This window comes from Dermochelys coriacea, chromosome 7 (assembly GCF_009764565.3).
Source record: "Dermochelys coriacea isolate rDerCor1 chromosome 7, rDerCor1.pri.v4, whole genome shotgun sequence".
Lineage (NCBI taxonomy): Eukaryota > Metazoa > Chordata > Testudines > Dermochelyidae > Dermochelys > Dermochelys coriacea.
Window position 1 is genome coordinate 52,365,875 of NC_050074.1, and position 24,305 is coordinate 52,390,179.

The window sequence follows — 24,305 nt, forward strand, 5'->3', positions numbered from 1 at the left end:
AGAGACAAACACCTACAAGATCTCTATCATGCATTCCTACAACTACAGTACCCACCTGCTGAAGTGAAGAAACAGATTGACAGAGCCAGAAGAGTACCCAGAAGTCACCTACTACAGGACAGGCCCAACAAAGAAAACAACAGAACGCCACTAGCCATCACCTTCAGCCCCCAACTAAAACCCCTCCAACGCATCATCAAGGATCTACAACCTATCCTGAAGGACGAGCCATCGCTCTCTCAGATCTTGGGAGACAGACCAGTCCTTGCTTACAGACAGCCCCCCAATCTGAAGCAAATACTCACCAGCAACCACACACCACACAACAGAAGCACTAACCCAGGAACCTATCCTTGCAACAAAGCCCGTTGCCAACTCTGTCCACATATCTATTCAGGGGATACCATCATAGGGCCTAATCACATCAGCCACACCATCAGAGGCTCGTTCACCTGTGCATCTACCAATGTGATATATGCCATCATGTGCCAGCAATGCCCCTCTGCCATGTACATTGGCCAAACTGGACAGTCTCTACGTAAAAGAATGAATGGACACAAATCAGACGTCAAGAATTATAACATTCAAAAACCAGTTGGAGAACACTTCAATCTCTCTGGTCACTCGATCACAGACCTAAGAGTGGCTATACTTCAACAAAAAAGCTTCAAAAACAGACTCCAACGAGAGACTGCTGAATTGGAATTAATTTGCAAACTGGATACAATTAACTTAGGCTTGAATAGAGACTGGGAATGGATGAGTCATTACACAAAGTAAAACTATTTCCCCATGGTATTTCTCCCTCCCACCCCACCCCCCACTGTTCCTCTGATATTCTTGTTAACTGCTGGAATTAGCCTACCTGCTTGTCACCATGAAAGGTTTTCCTCCTTCCCCCCCCTGCTGTTGGTGATGGCTTATCTTAAGTGATCACTCTCCTTACAGTGTGTATGATAAACCCATTGTTTCATGTTCTCTGTGTGTGTGTATATAAATCTCTCCTCTGTTTTTTCCACCAAATGCATCCGATGAAGTGAGCTGTAGCTCACGAAAGCTTATGCTCTAATAAATTTGTTCGTCTCTAAGGTGCCACAAGTACTCCTTTTCTTTTTGCGAATACAGACTAACACTGCTGCTACTCTGAAACATATACGATATATCTCAAGAATGAGGTCACTCTAAGGCCGCACCCAAAGTTTCTACCTAAAATCCCTTCTTCATTCCACATTAATCACCCATTCATCTTCTCATCTTCTTTCCTAAACCTCACAAGAACAAATAAGAGGCAGCATTCCACACCCTGGACATCAGAAGGGCACTCGCCTTTTATCTAGAATGGACTAAAGTGTTCAGAAAGACTCCTAAATTCTTTCTCTCCATGATGGAATGGTCCAAAAGCAAACCCATATCTAAGCAGAGACTTTCCAAATGGATTTCTGTCTGCATCCAGCTTTGCTACCGCCAACCTGAACTGCAACCTCCATCTCAGATCAGAACACACTCCACAAGATCCATAGCCATATCAGTAGCCTTTTTGAAAGACGTGCCTATCACCAACATTTGTAAAGCAGCCACTTGGGCATCCTCTCACACGTTCATACAACACTAGGTCATTGACCAGGACTCAGCCTCTGACACTAAACTGGAACACAGTCTTATTGTCCAATCAGATCTAACTCTGAAGCCCCTCCTTCCCCTGAGGGGCACTGCTCTACAGTCACCTAAAATCCACAGGGACTCCACTCAAAGAAGAGAGGTTACTCACCTTGTGCAGTAACTGAGCTTCTTCAAGATGGGAGTTCCTGTAGGTGCTCCACTACCCACCCTCCTCCCCTCTACTTCGGAGTTCTAATTTAGTCCTTTGCAGTAGAGAAGGAACTGTGGGGCACACAGTGCTAGTTAATCACTGCTGCAGGTACAAGACTGGAAGAGTGCATGTGCTGCCCAGCCAGGTACAGCTGTTGAAATTCTCTGACTAGAGGCACAGGGGCATGCAATCACCTGAAGTGGAGCACCCACAAGGACTTACATCTCAAAGATGTAATTACCGCACAAGGTCTCATCTCTTCAGACCTTGGGGTTCCGAGGGTGCTCAGGGGGTTATCTCGGTGGGGTCCTTCATTCCCCATCACAGTTGGTAGGTGTACCGTGGGGCTTTGGGGTAGAACCAGATAAGCCGTCATGATGGGGGCCTTCTTCGTGGCCCAGTGCTGGGTGGGTTGCAGTCGGAGGCCTGGAGGGTTTTCCCATGGTCAGGAGGGAGTCCGCACTGTGGCCATGGGTCTTGGTGCTGCCAGGGCCTCAGCAGCTAAGAAGTCCTCCATGAGGCTGATGGCCACCTTCAGGGTGGTGAGCTGGTGCCACAGGACCCATGCCCTCCCTCAGGGTGGGAGGATATGTATGAATTGTTCAACCACCACCTGCTTGGCGAGTTTGGTGGCTGTGTGCCGCTCCTGTTGGAGCCATCGCCAGCAGACATCCTTAAACTCCGGGCCACGATGCCAAGTTGTGCACCCGGCAGATATGTTTTTCCCCAAAACCTATGCTGAAGGTTTTCAGGGAGGTGATGTCCAGAGCGTCCAAGACAGCCATCCTGACTGCTCTATAGTCACGGGTCTCCTCATTAGAAAGGCCTTGATAGACAGCCTGGGTGGCCCCTGTCAGATATGGGACCAAGAGCCTGTCCCATTGTTCCAGGGCCCACCCAGCTGTCAAGGCAACTCTCAAAACTAATAAAAAAATGTGTCAGGGTCATCTGCTGGACTCATTTTCGTGAGGTGTAGTGGTAGCATGGGGGCCGCAGGGGCTGCTGCTCCTCCAGGGCCGGGGGAGTGGGTTGGCAGGGCAGCCAGTTGTTGAAAACATTGCTTTTGTTGGTCCTGCTGCTGGGCCCCCAACTCCCAGAGCAGCTGTTGCTGCTGGGCCCCCAGCTGCTGAAGTAGTTGCTGCTGTTGCTGGAGTTGGGCGGTCTGCTGTTGCTGTTGGGTTTTGGCCCACCATTTCATCAATTGCTCGAGCGCCGTAGCGGCACTTGGGCGGGTTGTTGTCTAGGCACAAGGGCAGTCCCCTCCCTCTGTTTCAGGGTGTGGATGATCCCTGATTCTCCACCATGTGTAAGGCGGTTGCGGCTCTCTACCCATCCGTCAAGGAGGGAGGCCACGCCTCCTCACGACAGTGACCCACATTTAGTGTAATCTGAGCCTGGGGTTCCTGGAGTTCTTAGCCTGAAAAAAAAACAAACTGTTTTTCAAAAAGTTCCTAGGCTGTTTTTCCCCCCACAGAGCTAGAGATCAAACTATTGCTATGATGTGAGTCAAAATGGTATGAGTCTGTTGGTGTTTACCCACGGTAGTGCATGGGGGACCCGAATTGTGAATGGCATTTAAGAACATGTTCACTTCTTCCCTTGCGTAGATGTGCAATCTGGAAGGATTACAATGTGCTTGCACTAAGGCTGTCAAGCGATTAAAAAATTCATTGTGATTAATTGCATGATTAAATAAATTAATTGCAATTAATCACATGATTAATTGCGCTGTTAAACAATAATAGAATACCATTTACTTAAATATTTTTGATGTTTTCTACATTTTCGAGTATATTGATTTCAGTTACAACACAAAAAGAAAAGGAGGACTTTCCGATGAAGTGAGCTGTAGCTCACGAAAGCTTATGCTCAAATAAATTTTAGTCTCTAAGGTGCCACAAGTCCTCCTTTTCTTTTTGCGGATACAGACTAACACGGCTGTTACTCTGAAATCAGTTACAACATAGAATACAAAGTGTACAGTGCTCCCTTTATATTTATTTTTATTACAAATATTTGCACTGTAAAAACCAAAAGAAATAGTATTTTTCAATTCACCTCATACAGTACTGTAGTGCAATCTCTTTATCATGAAAGTTGAACTTACAAATGTTTGTTTAAAAAAAAAACTGCATTCAAAAATAAAACAATGTAAAACTTTAGAGCCTACAAGTCCACTCAGTCCTACTTCAGCCAATTGCTCGTACAAACAAGTTTTTGTACACAATTTGCCCGCTTCTTGTGTACAATGTTACCTGAAAGTGAGAACAGGCATTCACATGGTACTGTTGTAGATGGGGTCACAAGATACTTATGAGCCAGATACACTAATGATTCATATGTCCCTTCATCTTCAACCATCATTTCAGGGGACATGCTGATGACAGGTTCTGCTCAATAATGATTAAAAGCAGAGCGGACCAATGCATGTTCATTTTAATCATCTGAGTCTGAAGCCACCAGCAGAAGGTTGATTTTCTTTTTTGGTGGTTCGGGTTTTGTAGTTTCCACATTGGAGTGTTGCTCTTTTAAGACTTCTGAAATCATGCTCCACAGCTCATCCCTCTCAGATTTTGGAAGGCACTTTGGATTCTTAAACCTTGGGTCAGGTGCCATAGCTATCTTTAGAAATCTTACATTGGTACCTTCTTTGCGTTTTGTCAAATGTGCTGTGAAAGTGTTCTAAAAACAAACGTGCTGGGTCATCGTCTGAGTCTGCTATAACAAGAAATATATGCAGAATGCGGGTAAAACAGAGCAGGAGACATACAATTCTCCCTCCAAGGAGTACAGTCACAAATTTAATTGATGCATTATTTTTTTAACTAGCATCATCAGCATGGAAGCATGGCCAAAGCATGAAAGGGGTGTGATAAATGAAGGTGGGGGGTAGTTCCCTTTTATGGACACCCAGCCAGCCAGTAGCTATAAAATCCCTCATAGTAGCTCTTCTCTAATTGCTCTACCTGTAAAGGGTTAAAAAGTCTCACTGCTGTGCTTAGGTAAAAGGAAGGGAGTGGACACCTGGCCAAAAGATCCAATGGGAAGGCTAGAACTTTTTAAAATTGAAAAAAAGACTCCCCTTTTGTCTGTCTGTCGTTCTCCTGGGGAGAGGCAGACAGGGCAACAGCTATGCTGTAACAAGCTTAGGCCAGGTATGGAAAAATCATCGGTATCATGCCTAGAAACTACTCATTTAAAATCCCTGATATGTAAGTAGATCAGGAAACGTCTAGGAAGACACGATTAGGTTTATCTATTTTATTTTGTTATGGCTTGTGGATTCCTCTGTGCTAACCCTAGGTGGTTTTTTGTTTTTTGTTTTGTTTTTGTTTTTGTTCTTGTTTTTTGCTTGCAACCTTTAAGCCGGACCTCAAGAAAGTTATTCTTGGTGCTTAATTCTTGTAGTTGCTCTTTTAAAATCTAGCAATAGCCTGAGTTCCCGAATATATTTTCTTTTTTTATTAATAAAATTTATCTTTTATAAGAATAGAATTGGATTTTTGTGTCTTAAGAGGTTTGTACACGTTATTTAATTAGCTGGTGGCAACAGATAATTTCCTTTTTTTTCACCCTTTCTCAGCTCTTCACTGGGGGGTAGGGGGATGAAAGGGCTTGAGGGTACCCCACAGGAAGGAATTCCTCAGTGGGCCTTCCTGGGCTCTCAAAGGGGTTCTGCACTTGGGTAGTGGCAGCATCTACCAATCCAAGGTCAGAGAAAAGCTGTAACCTTGGGAGTTTAATACAAGCCTGGAGTGGCCAGTATTAATTTTTAGAATCCTTGCAGGGCCCCACCTTCTGCACTCGAAGTGCCAGAGTGGGGAATTAGCCTTGACAAGAGGCATACAAAAGTTTAGCATTTCTGGCACATAAATACCTTGCAATGCCAGCTACAAAAGTGCCATGTGAACTCCTGTTCTCACTTTCAGATGGCATTGTAAATAAGAAGCAGGCAACAGTATCTTCCATTAATGTAAACAAACTTGTTTGTCTTAGCGATTGGCTGAACAAGAAGTAGGACTGAGTGGACTTGTAGCCTCTAAAGTTTTACGTTGTTTTGTTTTTGAGAGCAGTTGTGTAACAAAAAAGACTACATTTGTAAATTGCACTTTCTCAATAAAAAGATTGCACTACAGTACTTGTCTGAGGTGAACTGAAAAATACTATTTCTTTTATCATTTTTACAGTGCAAATATTTGTAATCAAAATAATAATATAAAGTGAGCACCGTACACTTTGTATTTTGTGTTGTAATAGAAATCGATATATTTGAAAATGTAGAAAAACATGCAAAATATTTAATAAATTTCAATTGGTATTCAATTGTTTAATAGTGCGATTAATTGTGATTAATTTTTAATCACAATTTTTTTTAGTTAATTGCGATTAATCAACAGCCCTAGCTTGCACCAATAAAGAAAAAAACTGCAAGACGGTTTCTCTGCAGCCACTGTATGGTTGCCTGGGTGGCATGGGGGAATGTGTTGATGCCATTGCCCTGGTGAACACTCCACCACTGACATTGCTAGTCTGAACCTTTGTATGCCTGTGCAATAAACATATTGTTTGTCACAAGTTGTCTCTGTGATAATATAACATGTTTTTATTACATAGGGAGATTTACTGTGAACACAGCAGAATGGTCAGCCACAGGTCTTACCAAAATTTTTGTTATATGGATGGGAAAGAGCTGAAGACAGAGGACTTTTTGGGGGAGACGGGGGATGGTGGGAGAGGGGTTGCGCAATGAGGATGGGTAGTAGGCAAGCCATGGATTGGTTATGTGAGAAAATCTGTATTTTATTAGCCTTGAGGAGTCAGGAGGGAAAGAGTGAGCAGGCAGATGACTACTTCCTGATCTTTGGGCAGAGTGATGTGCTGTTCCAAAGACATGTGGTGCAATAGTTTGCCATGGGGTTGCCAGTGTGTGTATTCTGCATGATTCCTGGATCATGAGGCTGGGTAAGTTCGCAAGAGAGTAAGGCGTACACTATGGCATGGGGTTACTGACTACAGGCTGATTTGGCTCAGTATGCAAATTATGGAACATGCTATGTACAACTGCCTAAATGACTGCTAACTCCTCCCTATTTAAAAAATTTCCTGTTTAAAAAACTAGGAAATTCAATGGAAAAATAACTATGTTAATACAAAGTTAAAATTGCTTAGTGGCATGTTGTCTCCCTGCAGAACATTGACCCAAGCAAAACTCAAACTTGTGAAAACCAGGAAATGCAGAGTTTACTCTGCCAACCCCCCATTTCACCTCCTTTTACAGCCAACAAGATTCATCTAACAGTGTTAAAGGACCAAAAAGCAGAGGGGGAAAGGTTGGTCATGCCACCTTCCCTCTGTACTCCTGGTGGTGGCAGTAGTCAATGGTAATTCTTTTTATACGTTCCAGGTTCAGTCTGTTAGATGTACCTACAGTAAATAGTGAGGCAGTAGTTGGCACTGCTTGGTAAAGGTTTGTTTGTGCTATGAGGATGTGTGGATTACTTGAGGCGGTGGGAGGGTAAGCTCAGTGGTTTGAGCATTGACCTGCTAAACCCAGGCGTTGTGAGTTCAATCCTTGAGGGAGCCATTTAGAGATCGGGGCAAAAATTGAGGATTGGTCCTGCTTTGAGCAGGGGGTTGGATTAGAGGATCTCCTGAGGTCCCTTCCAACCCTGATATTCTGTGTTTTGTGTCCACTGCATATGAGCAAAGAGAAGAGCTGCATGTGTGTCTTCAGTAACTACTTTTACTCCTGGGGGAATTCTGCACTACTGCATGCATGCACAATTAATGAGCCACGTATATTTTAAATTTGTTGCACAGCAAAAAGCTTCTGCTGAAATGTTGCTGCAGTTCCGCCTTTTGCCCATCAGAGGGTGCTGTGCCACAAGAACAGCAGCAGCTCCCAGCAGAAAATAGCTTCTGCAGCCTTTTGCCCAACAGAGGGCGCTGCGGCGATAGAACACAGCAGCAGTTCTCTGCCAGCTAGGGAAGAGAAAGAGCCTGCAGTGCCTTCTTCGCAGCACCTGTCAGGCCAAGTCAGTAGACGGGGTCTATGGGAGACAGACAGCATGGGGTTGCTGAGTGGTCAGACAGGGCTCATAAGGGCTAATGGGGGAGAACAGAGTGGGGCAGGGACTGAATGGGAATGGAGGCACAGGGTCACAGAGGGGAGGGAGGTGCAGGGCCACATGGTGATTGGGGAGGGGGTGAAGAGCTACATAGGGACAGAGAGTGGCTGAGTGGGGGCACAGAGACACATGGGGATGGGGGAGGGGATACAGAGCCACATAGGGACAGGGAGAGGGGGTGCAGGGCCACATGGGGATGGGAGGAGTGGGTGTCTGAGTGGGGGAGGAGGGACACATGGATGGGGTGCAAGGACACAAGGGAGTGCTGGAACACATAGTGACAAGGGCAGATCTGCTGACTGAATGGGAGTGACTACAATACAGAAGGGTCAGCCAGGGTCTGCATGGGGGAAACTCCCTAACAATTCCTCCCTGCACCCCAAAAAAACCCATTCCATACTTTTCCCACCCATACCCAACAACCCTCCAAGTTCACACCCAGGCTCCTTTCCAGCAATTTACTTCCCTCTCCCTTGGCTCCTCCGTTACCCCTGACACCCCCAAGCCTTTGCACTGTTTCTGAAGGATACAGGAAATATGGTTCTGTATTGTAGTTTAAATAACTTATTACTCAGAGTTCAGTATTAAGATGCCTACTAAGGAATCTATTTGTCAAAAAACATTTCCTGAATCTTTTTTGTTGCATGTATTGTTACAGACATACGTGCTGACAGGTATTTTGAAATAAATGACCAAAAATAATTGAAACTGGTGTGATTATATTATGTTATTTTGACAAATAAAATATGCAGAAATTTGCAAAATTTTAAAAAGTGCACAGAATTTTTTATTTTTTATTGCAGAATTCCCCCAGGAGTACTACTATGCAGCATTTCATTATAGAATTGTGTACATGATATAATTAGCAGGGCAGAGGGGTTTCATTAGAAAGGCTATTGTCAGTAATAAACTGAGGTACCTGAGCAGTCTATGCATTTATTATCTGCATGTACTCCAGGTAAAGTGAGTCTGGTCAGTGTCAAGTGTAGCTGTCCTTAATGGTAGATGCAGTGTTTTTGTATCAGTGTTGATCCCAGGATGTTAGAGAGACAAGGTGAGTAAGGTAATACATTTTATTCCACAGAAGTTGGTCCAATAAAAGATATTACCTCACCCACCTTGTCCTTCTGAATTGTGGAGGCAGTAGTTAGCTCTGCTTGGTAGAGGTGTGTTTGGGAAATCTGTGTGATGGAGCTGTCGTGATATGATCAGATGTATGTTTTTCACCCTTTAATGTTTGTGAGGAAAGGGAAAAGGTGCATGTGGCATGCCTCATTTCTATGGAGAATTTGTGTACACTATGTCCGTAGCTGGGTATGAGGCTTTCACTAGAATAGGTACTGTCAGCAGTAGGGTGGAATATGGCAGGATTCCAAAAGTTTAATGATAGTTTAGTGATGGTGTAGGTAGAGATGGTATCTTGTGAGCAAATGTAAGGGAATTTTAAGAAGTTGTGAAGTGGTTCTTAAATCTGTACATATTACATTCTTTCTGGGGACTACGTTAAATACGAGTCTATGCTTTTTTGTCCTTTAATAGTGTAAGATGGAATCCTGTGGGTGAGAGTGAATGGGTTGTAAAAAGAGGTGAACTGTGGGCTTGGAAGAGTAAAGGTATGTGTGTTCATAGATTCCAAGGCCAGATGGTATCATGGTGATCATCTAGTCTGACCTCCTGTATAACACAGGCAAGAGAACTTCCCAAAATAATTCCTAGAGCAGATCTTCTAGAAAAACAGCCGATTTAGATTTAAAAATTGTGAAGTCACCCATTAACCTTCTCTTTATTAAGCTAAATAGATTGATCTCCTTGAGTCTCTCACTATAACTGTGTTTTCTAATCCTTTAATGCTTCCTGTGGCTCTTCTCAGAACCCTCCCAATTTATCAACATCCTGATTGAATGGAGGGCAACAGAACTTAATACATTATTCCATCTGCGGCAGTACCAGTGTCAAATAACCTTTTGGCCATAGCATCACACTGGGAGCTCATGCTCAGCTGATTATCCACCATGACCCCCAAATCTTTTTCAGAGCCACTGCTTCCCAGGGCAGAGTTTCCCGTTCTGTAAGTACAACCTACATTCTTTATTCCTAGATGTATACATTTACATTTTGCTATATTAAAATACATATTGTTTTCTTGTGCCCAGTTTACCAAGTGATCCAGATCACTCTGTCAGTGGCCTGTACTCTTCATTATTTACCACTCTCCCAATTTTTGTGTCATCTGCAAATGACAATAATGGTTTTATATTTTCTTCCAAGTTTTAAATAAAAATGTTAAATAGAGAAGGGCCAAGAACCAATCCCTGCGGGACCCCGCTAGAAAAACACCTGTTTGGTGATTATTCTCCACTTACAATTAGATTTTGAGATACATCAGTTAGCCAGCTTTTAATCCATTTAATATGTGCCATGTTAATTTTATATATTTCTAGGTTTTTAGTCAAAATATCATACGGTACCAACTCAGTGCCTTACCGAAGTCTAAGAATATTACATCAACACTATTACCTTTATCAAACAAACTTATAATTACCAAAAAAGATTTCAAATTAGTTTGACAGGATCTATTTTCCATAAACCCATGCTGAATAGCATTAATTATATTACCCTCCTTTAATTCTTTATTAATCAAATCCCATACAAGCTGCTCCATTATTGTGCCTGGGATCAGTGTGACACTGACTGGCCTCAGGCATCCCACTGACCTTTTCAAACATTGGCACAATATTAGCTTTCTTCCAGTCTTCTGGAGCTTTTTCAGTGTTCTTATTGAAAATCAGAATTAATGAGGCATATTGGCACACTGCTGAACAAGGGCAGAGTTAAGGTTGCACGGACAACTTTAGCTCTGCATTTCCTGATTTTCAGAAGTTTAAGTTCTTCTTTGAGTGCATTCCACAATAAGTGTGCTTGCTCGCCACATGCACTGGTGCTGGAATTTTTTCCCCTAGCAACCCTTGGAGTGGCACCACCATGGCACAGTAGAAAGGGCGCTGCGCTCTCTACCCGATCTCAGTTCCTTCTTGCCGCCAGTGAAGGTGCTTCGGAACTGCTATGCTCCAGCTCTCTGCGGTAGCTTTCCCTGTTTGGATTGTCATTTAGTTCATAGATAGATAGTACCTGTAGTTCAAAAAAAATAAATAAAAAAAAATTAGAGAAGTGCGCCCGGGTCGGGTTGGGGCATGCCCCGCGCCATGGGCTTTAAGTCATGCGACACTTGTAAATGGCCTATGCCCATGAGTGATCCTCACACTAGCTACTTATGCTGTCTTGGGGAAACCCACCTCAGCAACCACTGCAAAATTTGCAGATCATTTAAGCCTCGGACTAAGAAGGAGTGGGACATACGGCTCCAAGCCATATTGATGGAGTCGGCCCGGACCCCGACACCGCTACGCCATTCCGAGTTGGCACCAAGCACTGCAGCATCAGTGCGCGGCAACCCATCGGTGCCTTCCACCAGCCAGCACTGCTCCCCATCCATGGGACGCTCTAAGAAGATGAAGAAGAGATCTTCTACATCAAGGAACCAGGGCAAGGCTGGGGGGTGAGACTAGACCAGCGTTGGGCAACTCTCTATTCCCCTCGACCTTGCGGCTTCCGACTCAAGTAGAGTGGAGTAGCCCAGCCCACTCCGAGACGCCCTTGATGGACTCCAGTGGCCACATATGGGTGCCCTCCATGCCGGAGGCCTTGCAGGCGGCTCGATACATAATGTCTCTCCCGGTACTGACTGCACGGACCCCAGCGGCTCCCAGTTCCAGAGGCAAGCCAGCGCTCGGACTGCCACAGTCACCACCCCGGCGGCACTTCTCACAGTCGAGGGAAGGTTCTTGACACTGTTCTCCGCAGAGTGACGACCCTGCTCACAGCCCGCACCAGTCCCCGTCGACCCCACTAGATTTTCTGACTGGGTGCTGAGTAGAAGGGATTTGTGGCACCGCTCTGCATCGAGAGAGAGCAGTCCTCGAGGTCAGAGCATGGACCGCTGGGACTGGGACTGATGGCACCAGAGGTTGCTGACTCCAAGAAGCCATCGTAGCCCCTCACGGTATCGATGTCAATGCCGCTCATGCTCTTCGTCCCGGTTGAGGTCCCCAACAGGGCACTGCTCCCACAGCCCCAGGCGTAGATCGCCAGCAACCGGCTGTCGCGGATCAGCCCGGCAGAGCTGTTCATGGAGCAGCCGTTACAGACAGTACTCCTGCTCCTCTACACCGGACTCAAGGTCTCAAGCCCGGCACCACTCACGATGCCATTACTCGTCCTCATCCCGGGATAGCGGTCACTTCACGGTAGGACAGGAACACTAGCAGTTTACCGTCCTCCCATTTGGTCTGTTGACGGCACTCAGAGTGTTCACAAAGTGTATGGACAAAGTCCTCACTGTGCCCAAGACTGTACTAGCCTCCCCCTGTGGTCCACCCCGCAGAACATGCTCGAAGGGTTCCCATTCAGGAGCTGTCCCCCAACTATAGAATTGGTGTCCGATGCATTGAACTTGGGGTGGGGAGCCCATGTGGGAAATCTCTAGACCCAAGGCCTGTGGTACACGCAGGAACTAGCCCTACATATAAACGACAAAGAACTCAGGGCGGTCCATCTGGCCTGCGTAACCTTTCGCTTGTGACTTACGGGCAAGGTAGTCAGAGTTCTCACGGACAACATGACCTCGAGGTTCTATATCAACAGGCAAGGTGGGGCCCGCTTCTCAGCCCTCTGCCAGGAAGCCCTCCGGCAGTGGGACTTCTGCATAGCCCACAATATCAACTTGGAAGCCCACCACTTACAGGGCATCCAGAACTCTTGAGCAGATCGCCTGAGTCGGGACTTCTCCTCCCAACATGAATGGTCGTTGCACCTGGAGTTGGCGCACATGATCTTCCAAATGTGGGACACTCCCCAAGTGGACCTCTTTGCAACCAGACAAGTGCTGGTGCCCTTGGTTCTGCTCCAGGAGGGGCCTGGGAAAGGGCGCAGTTTCCAGTGGCTTCCTTCTGTCCTAGTCGGGTCAGCTTCTGTATGTTTTTTCCCCAATTCCGCTGATCAGCAAGGTCCTGGAAAAAATAAAGACAGACAGGGCTCACGTCCTCATGATCGCCCTGGCATAGCCCAGGCAGCACTGGTATGGGATTCTTACGAGCCTGTCCATTGCTCCTCCCTTCCCCCCCGTGGCCACTGCCAACCCGCCCTCTCAGGACCAAGGTTGCCTCCACCTCACAACATGGTTGCTCAATGGCTAGGCCACGAGGAGGGTCTCCAGTGAGTCCTCCTGGAATGCAGGAGGCCCTCCATACCTCAGGCCTACCTGGCAAAATGGTCAGGATTCTCCCAGTGGGCCGCTGATCGCGACGTTTCTCCAGTGACTGCTCGCTCCAGCGTATACTGGATTACCTCCTTCATCTCAGAGGCCAAGGCCTAGTGCCCTCATTCATCAAAGTGCATCTGGCAGCCATATTGGCCTTCCACCCGCCAGTCCAGGGCCACACAGTATTTTCTCACGCCATGACCGGCCGATTCCTTAAGGGCTTGGATCACCTCTTTCCTTACATTAGATCCCCAGTCCCACAGTGGGACCTGAATTTGGTTCTGGCTAGGCTGACAAGGCCTCCATTTAAGCCACTTGCTATATGCTCCTGATCCCACCTTTCCTGGAAAGTAGCCTTTCTTGTGGCAATCTCATCTTCTAGGAGGTTCTCGGTGCTCCAGGCCCTGACCTCCAAACCCCCATACACGGTATTTCATAAAGATAAGGTCCAGCTCCGCCCATACCCTTCGTTCCTCCCTAAGTTGGTCTCCGCCTATCATATGAGCCAGGACATTTTCCTTCCGGTGCTCTATCCCAAGCCCCATGCTACTAGTGAGGAGTGCCTTCTCCACATGCTAGATGTGAGATGGGTCCTGGCTTTTTACCTGGAATGAACAAAACCGTTCGGGGAGTCTTCACAGCTGTTCATCTCCACAGCCGAATGTATGAAGGTTTGGCCAATCTCCACTCAGCGTCTCTCCAGCTGGACACTTCATGAATCTGTACTTGTTATGACCTCATGGGAGTTCCCCTACCACCGACTGTGAGACCGCACTCGACAAGGGCACAAGCCTCGTCGGCCGCCTTTCTGGCTCACATCTCTATTCAGGATATTTGTAGGGCTGCTACTTGGTCATCAGTCCACACGTTCACCTCAAATTATGCAATCGTCTCCCAGATGAGGGAGGACGCTGGGTTCGGCAGGGCAGTGCTCCGTCCCGAGTGTCTGTGAACTCCTACCCACCTCCAACAGATATATCTTGGAATAACCTATTGTGGAATGCACATGAGCAATCACTCGAAGAAGAAAAGACAGTTATCTTTTCCGTAACTGGTGTTCTTCAAGATGTGTTGCTCATGTCCATTCCACATCCCGCCCTCCTTCCCCATTGTCGGAGTTGTCTGGCAAGAAGGAATTGCACGTGGGTGGAGCATGCAGCACCCCTTGTACCACGCCATGGTGGCGCCATTCCAGGGGTCGCTAGGGCTGCTCCTCTACAGGTACTGCTAGGGGGAAAACTTCCGGCACTGGTGCACGTGGCAAGCACGAACACCTATTGTGGAATGGACATGAGCAACACATCTTGAAGAACACCAGTTACGAAAAGGTAACTGTCTTTTTTCCTCAGCTCACCATTCTGCAAGGGGATGACATCGTACCAAGCAGCCGCATTAATGTATTTTGTCATTGAATGTAGATATTTGTCCTGGTGGGTCTTATGCCAAGCCTTGCTCCCACCTTATCTAGTTGTTTAGATGCTAACCAGGTTATAAATACGGCCAACTTTCAGTTGGGTACAGTTGTTAAGAACTCAGTACTCAGCACTCAGACCTCCTCTGGATGAGTTGCACTGGTTCAGTGCACCTAAGTGACTACTCCACTGCTGTTGCATGACAAATGGTTTGTCCAACCCCGCTGGCCTCTTGAGTTTTCAGACTACTCAGGGGATAAGCACTGTTAGGATATAGATATTCAGGCCTGACTGTAAAGGCCTATACTCTAAGAATTTAGGGGTATTCTTATTACTTAGCTAGTTAAAGAGGTGTAGAAGAAAGAATCAAAATCACTGTCTGCCGGTGTAAGGGCCTTCTCTTACTGTGACAGTCTGAGGCCCTGTTCTTAGGCTGAGGCCTTTCGCTAAGCAGCAGAGGCAGCCGTAAGCTAGGAAGCGAATGGTCACATCCTTACATGCCAAACTAGTCACATTGAAATAAGGTGCTATTGGGCTGATAGGAATACAATCCTGTCCTGATAATGCCTATCACCTCCAGAGAAAGGGGAGTGCCTAGAAGATGTAAAAGGAAACTTAGTTTGATAGCTTCCTGTCTGGCAAGAACTCACTTATCAATAGCTGGGATGTGAAATCCTCATTTCTGTGTTGTTTTATCACAGTAGTCACCATTTCCCTATTGTTTGTCTGTATAATCTCTGTCTGGTTCTGTGATTATTTCTGTCTGCTGTATAATTAATTTTGCTGGGTGTAAACTAATTAAGGTTCTGGGATATAATTTGTTAAATAATCATGTTACAATATGTTAGGATTAGTTAGTTAAATTTCAGTAAAATGATTGGTTAAGGTATAGCTAAGCAGAACTCAAGTTTTACTATATAGTCTGCAGTCAATCAGGAAGAAAGCGGGGGAATGGGGGTGGGGGAATTGGAATCATGTTTTGCTAAGGGGGAGGAAATTGGAATCATGTTTTGCTAAAGGGGGGAATGGGAACAGGGACATAGGTGTAAGGCTCTGTAGTGTCACAGCTGGGAAGGGGGACACTAAGGAAGGAAATTGGAATCATTGCGTGCTGGAAGTTCATCCCAATAAACATCGAATTGTTTGCACCTTTGGATTTTGGTATTGTTGCTCTCTGTTCATGCGAGAAGGACCAGGGAAGTGAGCGGGTGAAGGAATAAGCCCCTAACAAGCACCCCAACCAGATGCACAAACAGCTACCCATAAGTCTTTAACAGGCTCTTGGCTTTTTTCTCTCCAGGCAGACATTTCCGGTTTTCTTTCAAGTGATGATGGCTCAGCTGGAGAATTCAGTGAGAAGCATTCCTGTGGTGAAACCATCGGACTCAAGTGAGGTAGGCCAGCAAATACATCTGAGATCTCCAGCAGGGATTTACAAAACACAAGCCAGGAAACTGCAGGAAAATGCTACAGTAGTAGCATCTTAACAATGATGTCCTGGCAGGTAGCCAAAACACAGACACACAAAATAACCTTTTAAGTATGGCAGTCTACCAAACTGTCTAATAGCTAGCTGGTACCCTGGCCAAATTCCCCATTAACCCAGCAACAAAGAATGTACACCATACTTACAGGGTGGGGGTCTATATACTGGGAAGCAGTGACTCTGAAAAGGATTTAGGGATAATCAGTTGAACATGAGGTCCACTGTGAGCTAACGTGATCCTAGGATGCAGAAATAGGGGAATCGTGAGTAGGAGTAGAGAGGTTATTTTACCTTTCTCTTTGGTATTGGTGCAAACCATTGCTGGAATAATGCATCCTGTTCTGGTACGCACAGTTCAATAATGTTGTTGATAAATTAGAGAGGGTTAGAATCATAGAATCATAGAATATCAGGGTTGGAAGGGACCCCAGAAGGTCATCTAGTCCAACCCCCTGCTCAAAGCAGGACCAAGTCCCAGTTAAATCATCCTAGCCAGGGCTTTGTCAAGCCTGACCTTAAAAACCTCTAAGGAAGGAGATTCTACCACCTCCCTAGGTAACGCATTCCAGTGTTTCACCACCCTCTTAGTGAAAAAGTTTTTCCTAATATCCAATCTAAACCTCCCCCATTGCAACTTGGTTCAGAGAAGAGTGACGAGAATGATTAAAGGATTAGAAAACCTGCCTTATAGTGATAGACTCAAGGAGCTCAATATATTTAGCGTAACAAAGAGAAGGCTAAGGGGTGACTGCATTACAATCCATAAGTATGTACATGGTAAACAAATATTTAATAATGGGCTCTTCAATCAGTCAGAAAAAGGTATAACACAGTCCAATGGCTGGAAGTTGAAACTAGACAAATTCAGACTTGAAATAAGGCATAAATTTTTAAGAGTGAGAGTAATTAACTATGGAATTTATATAATAATTTTTAAATCTAGATTGACTGTTTTTCTGAAATATCTGCTCTAGGAATTATTTTGGGGCAGTTCTCTGGCCTGTGTCATACAGGAGATCAGACTGGATAATCACAGTGTCCCTTATGGCCTTGGAATCTTTGAAAAAATGCATTGCCAGAAAACAGGACTAAACTTAGTAAAATTAAGTGGAATAGGTAGGTCCTGCACCCACTTAGGAGTAAGAAGGAATTTTTGAATAGGGAGCATATGTTGGGATCAAGTAGGTGGATTGTACATGATTAATTCCCAGTGATTTTATGGGCCTGGGCACTGGCGGAGCTTGCTTCTTTCCAGACATTATCTTCTGTGTTTTCATGGGCAACAAACTTATCTAGTAATTCTAGCAAATGATGTGAGGGGCGGGATTGTGTTTTGTGTCTGAATGGCCATGTGGCTGAATGTGTGACTGTGGACTCTGCTCGGGAGCAGGAAAGTGGTTTCTCCCCAGCTGTTTCCAGGGTGAATAGAAAGATACATTTATCAGATGGAGAGAATATAAATCTGGCAGGTGAGGAAAGCTGGAATGGCTACTGAATGATTTTGACTTTCACGGGTAAATGTTTGTGGAGTCTTTTAAGATGTAGGATCTCAAACACTGTTTCTCAAACATGTCCCTTCCCCTTTGCACAGCAGTGATGCCTCAGACTCTGGCAGGATCTGGGCTCTTGACCCTCTGTCTGCAGGCACAGTGCGTACTGTAGTAGCACCCAGTAATATGAAGGGAAATGCAATGGCTCTGTGTGGACAACAGGACTGGATAACTGTGTTGTCACTCCCCAGGTACAGCTAGAGAAGCTGCTGCACTGGAACATGGCGGTGCGGGATTTCCATATCCTTGTTAACTTGGTTAAGGTGAGCACATTCTTCTTTCCTTCCTTTCACCTTCCCAGCAGAATCCCATCCCTGAGCATGCAAGGAAAACAATGTGACTTACACTATGCTGGAGAAATGGTCTGTGATCGTGTAATCAGAGCCAACTGCGCTGTGTACTCATGTGCACTCGTGGCACATTCAGCCTTCACTTTGGCACATCCTCACTCTTGTAGCCTTAGCATTCTAGTAGCATAGTTTTTTGTATGGACAAATAATACAGACAAAGGCAGGAGGAAGCAGAGAGGCCCTGGAGAAGGACAGGAACACAGAAATTATCAACTGTATCTGACTCTTTGTCCACTCAGTGCAGTCTCCTGTCTCGGACAGAGGCCAGTGTTAGCTGCTTCAGAGGCAGATCCAGAAACCTGCAGTAGGCAATTCTAGGATAATCTAACCACTTCCTGCTAATTGTCATAGTTCAGGAGAATTGCATTCCTCCTCCGTGGTCCAGCAAGGGCAACCATTTTTAGGCTCCTGGCTCTTCAACTGTCACCTTTCTTGGGCTGAGACCCACATCTCTCTCCATCCTGACTGGGGCTTTTCAGGCTGCACAGATCCCTGCCTACACTGTGAATTCCCCAGCAAGTCAGACTGCCTAAACCGGACAGCGTCTGCATTTTGCTTTCTCCTCAGAGGCGGGCAAACTTTTTGGCCTGAGGGCCACATCTGAGTGGGGAAATAGCATGCAGGGCCATGAATGTAGGGCTGGGGTAAGGGGTTGGTGTGCAGGAAGGGGCTGAGGGTAAGGGGTTGGGGTACAGGAGGGGTGCAGGGTGTACGAGGGGGCTCAGGGCAGGGGGTTGGGGTGCAGGAGGGGGTGCGGAGTGCGGGAGGGGGCTCAGGGCAGGAGGTTGGGTGCAGGGAGGGTTGCGGAGTGAGGGAGGGGGCTCAGGGCAAGGGGTTGGGGTGCAGGAGGGGTGTGGCAGGGGGCTCAGGGCAGGGTGCTGGGGTGCAGGAGGGCTTCAGGATGTGGGCTCCAGTCCAGCACTGCTTACCTTGAGTGGCTCCGGGGTGGCAGTGGCACGCAGCAGGGCTAAGGCAGGCTCCTTGCCTGCCCTGGTCCCGCGCCGCTCCCCTCCCAGAAGCGGCCAGCACTACGTACCTGTGGCCTCTGGGGGAGCAGAGGGCTCCACACGCTGCCCTCGCCTGCGGGTACCTCCCCCAAAGCTCCCATTGGCTGCGGTTCCCCATTCCTGGCCAATGTGAGCTGTGGGGGGGGGCTGCAGGTGAGGGCAGCATGCAGAGCCCTCTTCCTCCCCCCGCCCTCCACCAGGGGCTGCAGGGATGTGGTGCTGGCCAATTCCGGGAGCGGCTCAGGGCCAGAGCAGGCAGGGAGCCTGCCTTAGCCGAGCAGCGTCACAGCGGTGGCAATCCCGCAGGCCAGATTCAGATTCGGCCCGTGGTACGTAGTTTGCCCACCCCTGCTATAAACAGTGTAATTGCCTGCAGTTATAAGTTACTACTCAGTTCTTTCTAAACAAGCAAATTTATTCTTAAAGTGAAAGCATTAGAGAGAAAACAAAATCCTTCCAACCCTTCTGTGACACTTTCTTAGGGTGTCCATTGTGTAGATCACTGTGCTACCCACCAATTTCAGCAAGAGAGAGACTTGCTGGTGTTAAACTATGAACCAGTTCACCACCCAAATAAATTCAGGACTTTGCCAGCCCGCACTTTGCCTTACACAACACTTTGTGTACCCCGGTCCCCAAACTCCTGAGAAGCATCCCTTTGTAGTATCCAACCCCAGTCACTGGACACACTCAGTAATTACCAGGTAAGTTGTTCCCAGAGAGACGGTGAACACACAGCTAGAAGGTTACAATTCAGAATCAGGTCCTTTAGAGCAACACAGCACTGTAATCAATTTATTGTGAAAACAAATATAAATTTATTCACAAAGAACAGATTCAAGTAAGTATTGAGTAAGAATAATGGAAACAGAAATGGTTATAAATAAAATAAGAGAATGACACGCTTTCTGGAGACTAAAACTTACCAAGTTACAACCTTGACTAAAGCATTTTCTCACCCACAAAGTCTTTCTACAGAGCTTGCTGGTTTTCAGTCAATCCAGGATCCGTTCCTTCATGAATCATTCCACTCCTACAAGGGTGGTCCACAGTGAAATGGATAACAGGGTCTTGTCTTTGCACCCCCTGTTATAGTCCAGTAGACTTTTGAAAGGCATTCCTGTAGTTTGTTTTTCAGTGTGGTGGCAGCATCTTGTGTTCACATCCCCCCACAACCTGTTTTTCCTGTTGACTTTACATGAAAATGTAGCTCCCGTTGTTTTTGCACACACTGCTTAATTTTAGGGCTGTCGATTAATCACAGTTAACTCAGAAAAATTAATCACGATTAATTGCACTGTTAAATAATAGAATAACAGTTGAAATCTATTCAATATTTTGGATGTTTTTCTACATTTTTATATACATTCTGTTTTGTAATTGAAATCAGTGTATTTTTTTATTACAAATATTTGCACTGCAAAAATGATAAATAAAAGAAATGGTATTTGTCAGTTCACCTCATACAAGTACTGTAGTGCAATCTCTTTGTTGTGAAAGTGTAACTTACAAATGTAGATTTTTTTGTTGTTGTTACATCACCTTGGTCACACCTTGATCGATAGGTCCTTCAGCCCTTGTGCTGTGATCAGTGCAATCTATACATCTTCCATTCTTCTCATATCCTGGCCTTCCTTCTCCGTGTGCAGCCATGTCTTTTCGCGATAAAATCTTCCCATCTGTTTGGAGGTTGGCCGAGTGGTCATTTCAGTTCCTGTGGGTACCACTCGGTGACAGCTGCATTCCATCAATTGTCAGTGAGCCTCGCGATATGCCTGATCCATCACACTTTACTATGCCTGCTCTCAACAACGATATCCTGCACTTCACTCTGCTGTCTGATCACTTCATTGGGGATACAGTCGAGGATTGAAATTCCCAGAATTCTTTCCATCGCCCTCTCCGTGACAGACAGTTGCTGCTCCTCTGTCTTCATCAGTGCCCATGTTTCGCTGCCGTACAACGTTGCTGGCAATACTGTTGAGTTGAAGAGGCTGGCACGTGTTGCCTTGTTGATTTTTCCTTGGAGGACATCTTTGATAGAATGGAATATGCACCAACATGATTTCTTTCTTTGCGAGAGTTCACCTTCCTGATCGTGGCACATGTTAATCTCTTGGCCCAAATAGACATGTTGCTCAACTTCTTCTATTTGTTCTCCCTTGATGTTTATTTGGACTTTTGGCAAGGTGTCAGACTGCATAAATTCTGTTTTGGAGTGGTTAATTTTCAGTCTGACTTGGCTGCTTTTTGTTTTGAGTTCTCACAGCATTTTCTGTAGTTTGACAGTATTTTCAGCAATCAACACAATATTGTCCACAAATCTGAGATGGTTTAACTGCTCTCCGTTGATGTTGATTCCACCCTTCCAACTCATCTGCCTCATTACCATTTTGAGGCAGGCTGTGAAGAGTTTTGGTGAAACTGTGTCTCTTTGTTTCACACATTTGTTAACTGGGATGCAAAGGGGAGTATCAAAGTTATATCTGTAGTGCAGTCAGAATTAACTTCTTTTAATACTTTGATATAGTTTGTGTCATTACCCTGCTCTGCAAGAGCTTTCAACACTGCATTGATCTCTACGCTGTCGAAAGCTTTTTCATAGTCGACGAAGGCAATACATAAAAGGAATCTGTGTTCCCTTAAACTTTTCAATAGCTAGTTTATAGTGAAAATATGATCCATTGTGCTGAAATTCCTTTGAAAGCCTACCTGCTTTCTTGGCTGCTGCTCATCCAGACTCTGTGAGAGTTGGTTTGTTATTATTTTGGTGAACTGCTTGTAGACATGTGAGAGCAGGCATATTGGATGATAGTTCTTTAGATCTTCATAGTTGCCCTTCTTGTGCACCAGAATGGTGTTGGACTCTTCCCAGCCAGATGGTATCTTCTGCATTTCCAAGTAATGGCTAAACCTCTGAACAAGGGTTTCCCAGAGATCTTGGCTTCCAGCTCTTATCATTTCGATTGTCAGTCCATCTTTACCCTGGGGCTTTTCCTTCTTTTATTTGATGAACTGCATGTCGAACTTCGCTGACAAGGGCTGGGAGTAAATGCTCTTTGTCTGTTGCAGCGTTGGTACTGGGACATTTATCTGAGACGCAAACAGTTTGGTGTAGAAATCTTTGCAGACCGCTTCCATCCCTGTTCTGTCAATTACTGGTTTTCCATCCTGTTCTTCAGCATCATTATTGTTGACCTGTATGTGTCAATTCCCTTTTGCACTTTTTGAGGCTTCTGCAATATTCAGCTGTCTTCAAGAGCCTTTCATTTCAGTACTTCTCGAAGTCCTCCTTTAGTCTTCTTCTTATCAACTTGCAGAGGAGAGAGTACTCAAGTTTGTCACCATCATTTTGCTTCATATTCCTCCGCTTCTCTAGCAAGTTCCGCGTTTCCTCTGAGATTCTTCCCTTCCCCCTTTTTGGTCTTTCTTTCTAGGCTAATTTCACGCATTTCCTTAATAGTGAAGTTTTTATAATCCTCATCGCAGTTATCTATAAGACTCCAGTCTTCCTTGGAAATGTTCACTTTCAAGATTGCGTCATCTAATATTTTTGGCTGCTGTCTCTGATTTGCCATCTGTAGTGCTCCACCTTTTCGTTGAAGTTGAGCCGTCTTCTGAGCAAGTAATGGTCACTACTGGTGTTAAATGATGGTACTACTGAGATGTCTTGTACAATGTGCTGCTTATCGATCAGAATATAGTAAATCTTGTTCTTGTTCTTCGCTGGGTGCGATCTATGTCCACTTCCTGTTGGCTGCCTTCTTAAACCAGGTGTTACCAATGAACATTTCTTTTGTCTCCGCCAGAGTTGCCAGTCGCTCTCTTCGTGGATTCCATTTACCGATGCCATACCTTCCAATGAATTTCGCGATCGTATATCTGGATTTTGAGCCAGGGTTTCCTCAAGCTCCTGATAGAATTCTTCCATATCGTCGTCTTCACTTGTGCTTGTGAGAGCATAGATCTGAATAATCTTGAGGGTTCTGTTCTTGTTCAGTAGAATGCCAATGTGTGATGACTTGAACTTGCAGAAGATGATTTTTGAAGACCATTCCTTGATGATGATGATGATGATGATGAAGCCGATTCCTCCAGCGGTTCTCGAACCTTCTCCTTTTCCCAACATGATGGTATTTTCATATCTCCACTTCACTTCCATCTTCTTTCTTCGTCGTGTTTTGCAGAGACCAAGGATGTCACAGGCTGTCCTTGCCTTCTCCTCATTAGACAGTTGATCGAATCGTCTCTCATCAGTATCCTGCAGTTATAGGTTCACACTGAGAGGGCAGTCCTTTTCTGGCTCCTGAGATTCTTAACAGCCTTTCATTGACTGAATTCCCCATCACTGTCGTAGAAAGGATCGAGGAGTTGGGACCCATTTATTCCTGTTGTTTAATCCATTTCTTCATCCACCCGCTGGCTATGCTGTCAGTGGCACGTTTACCTCCTCAACTTAGCTAGCACCTAACCTCAAGAAAGAGAATTGTCCTCTCCCTGGATTGGTAGTCTGACACCTTATAGCATGGTTGAATCTATTGAAGAATACACTCCACTATTCTCACTGTCAGACAAGCCAGGGTCACTGCTGCGGCACTTTGAGGCATTGAGGTAGGATTTTGCAGCATTCAAAAAAAACCAAAAAACAAAAAACCACCAATGTAAAACTTCAGAGTCTACATGTCCGCTCAGACCTACTTCTTGTTCAGCCAGTCGCGAAGACAAACAAGTTTGTTTACATTTATGGGCGATAATGCTGCCCTCTTCTTATTTACAATGTCACCTGAAAGTGAGAACAGACGTTCACATGGCACTTTTGTAGCTGGCATTGCAAGGTTTACCTGCCACATATGCTAAACATTTATATGCCACTATATACTTCAGCCACCATTCCAGAGGACATGCTTCCATGCTGATGATGCTCATTTAAAAAAATGCGTTAATTAAATTTGTGACTGAATTCCTTGGGGGGGAGAATTGTATGTCCCCTGCTCTGTTTTACTCGCATTCTGCCATGTATTTCATATTATAACAGTCTCGGATGATGACCCAGCCATGTTGTTCATTTTAAGAACACTTTCGCTGCAGATTTGACAAAACGCAAAGAAGGTTCCAATGTGAAATTTCTAAAGATAGCTACAGCACACGACTCAAGGTTTAAGAATCTGAAGTGCCTTCCAAAATCTGAGAGGGATGAGGTGTGGAGCATGCTTTCAGAAGTCTTAAAAGAGCAATACTCCGATGC

At 45.5% G+C, this 24,305-nt stretch overlaps 1 protein-coding gene across 7 annotated transcripts in view; it reads left to right on the forward strand.

Moving 5' to 3' along the window:
* The window catches only part of FANCD2 (FA complementation group D2), a 188,564-nt gene that overhangs the window by 140,579 nt on the left and 23,680 nt on the right, over nt 1-24,305 (forward strand). For all 7 annotated transcript variants that reach the window (XM_038409532.2, XM_043518412.1, XM_038409533.2 and 4 more), the window contains 2 exons: nt 15,968-16,061; nt 17,895-17,966. In XM_038409532.2, coding sequence (XP_038265460.1) covers nt 15,968-16,061; nt 17,895-17,966 — 166 coding nt within the window. The remainder of the gene's footprint in view (nt 1-15,967; nt 16,062-17,894; nt 17,967-24,305) is intronic.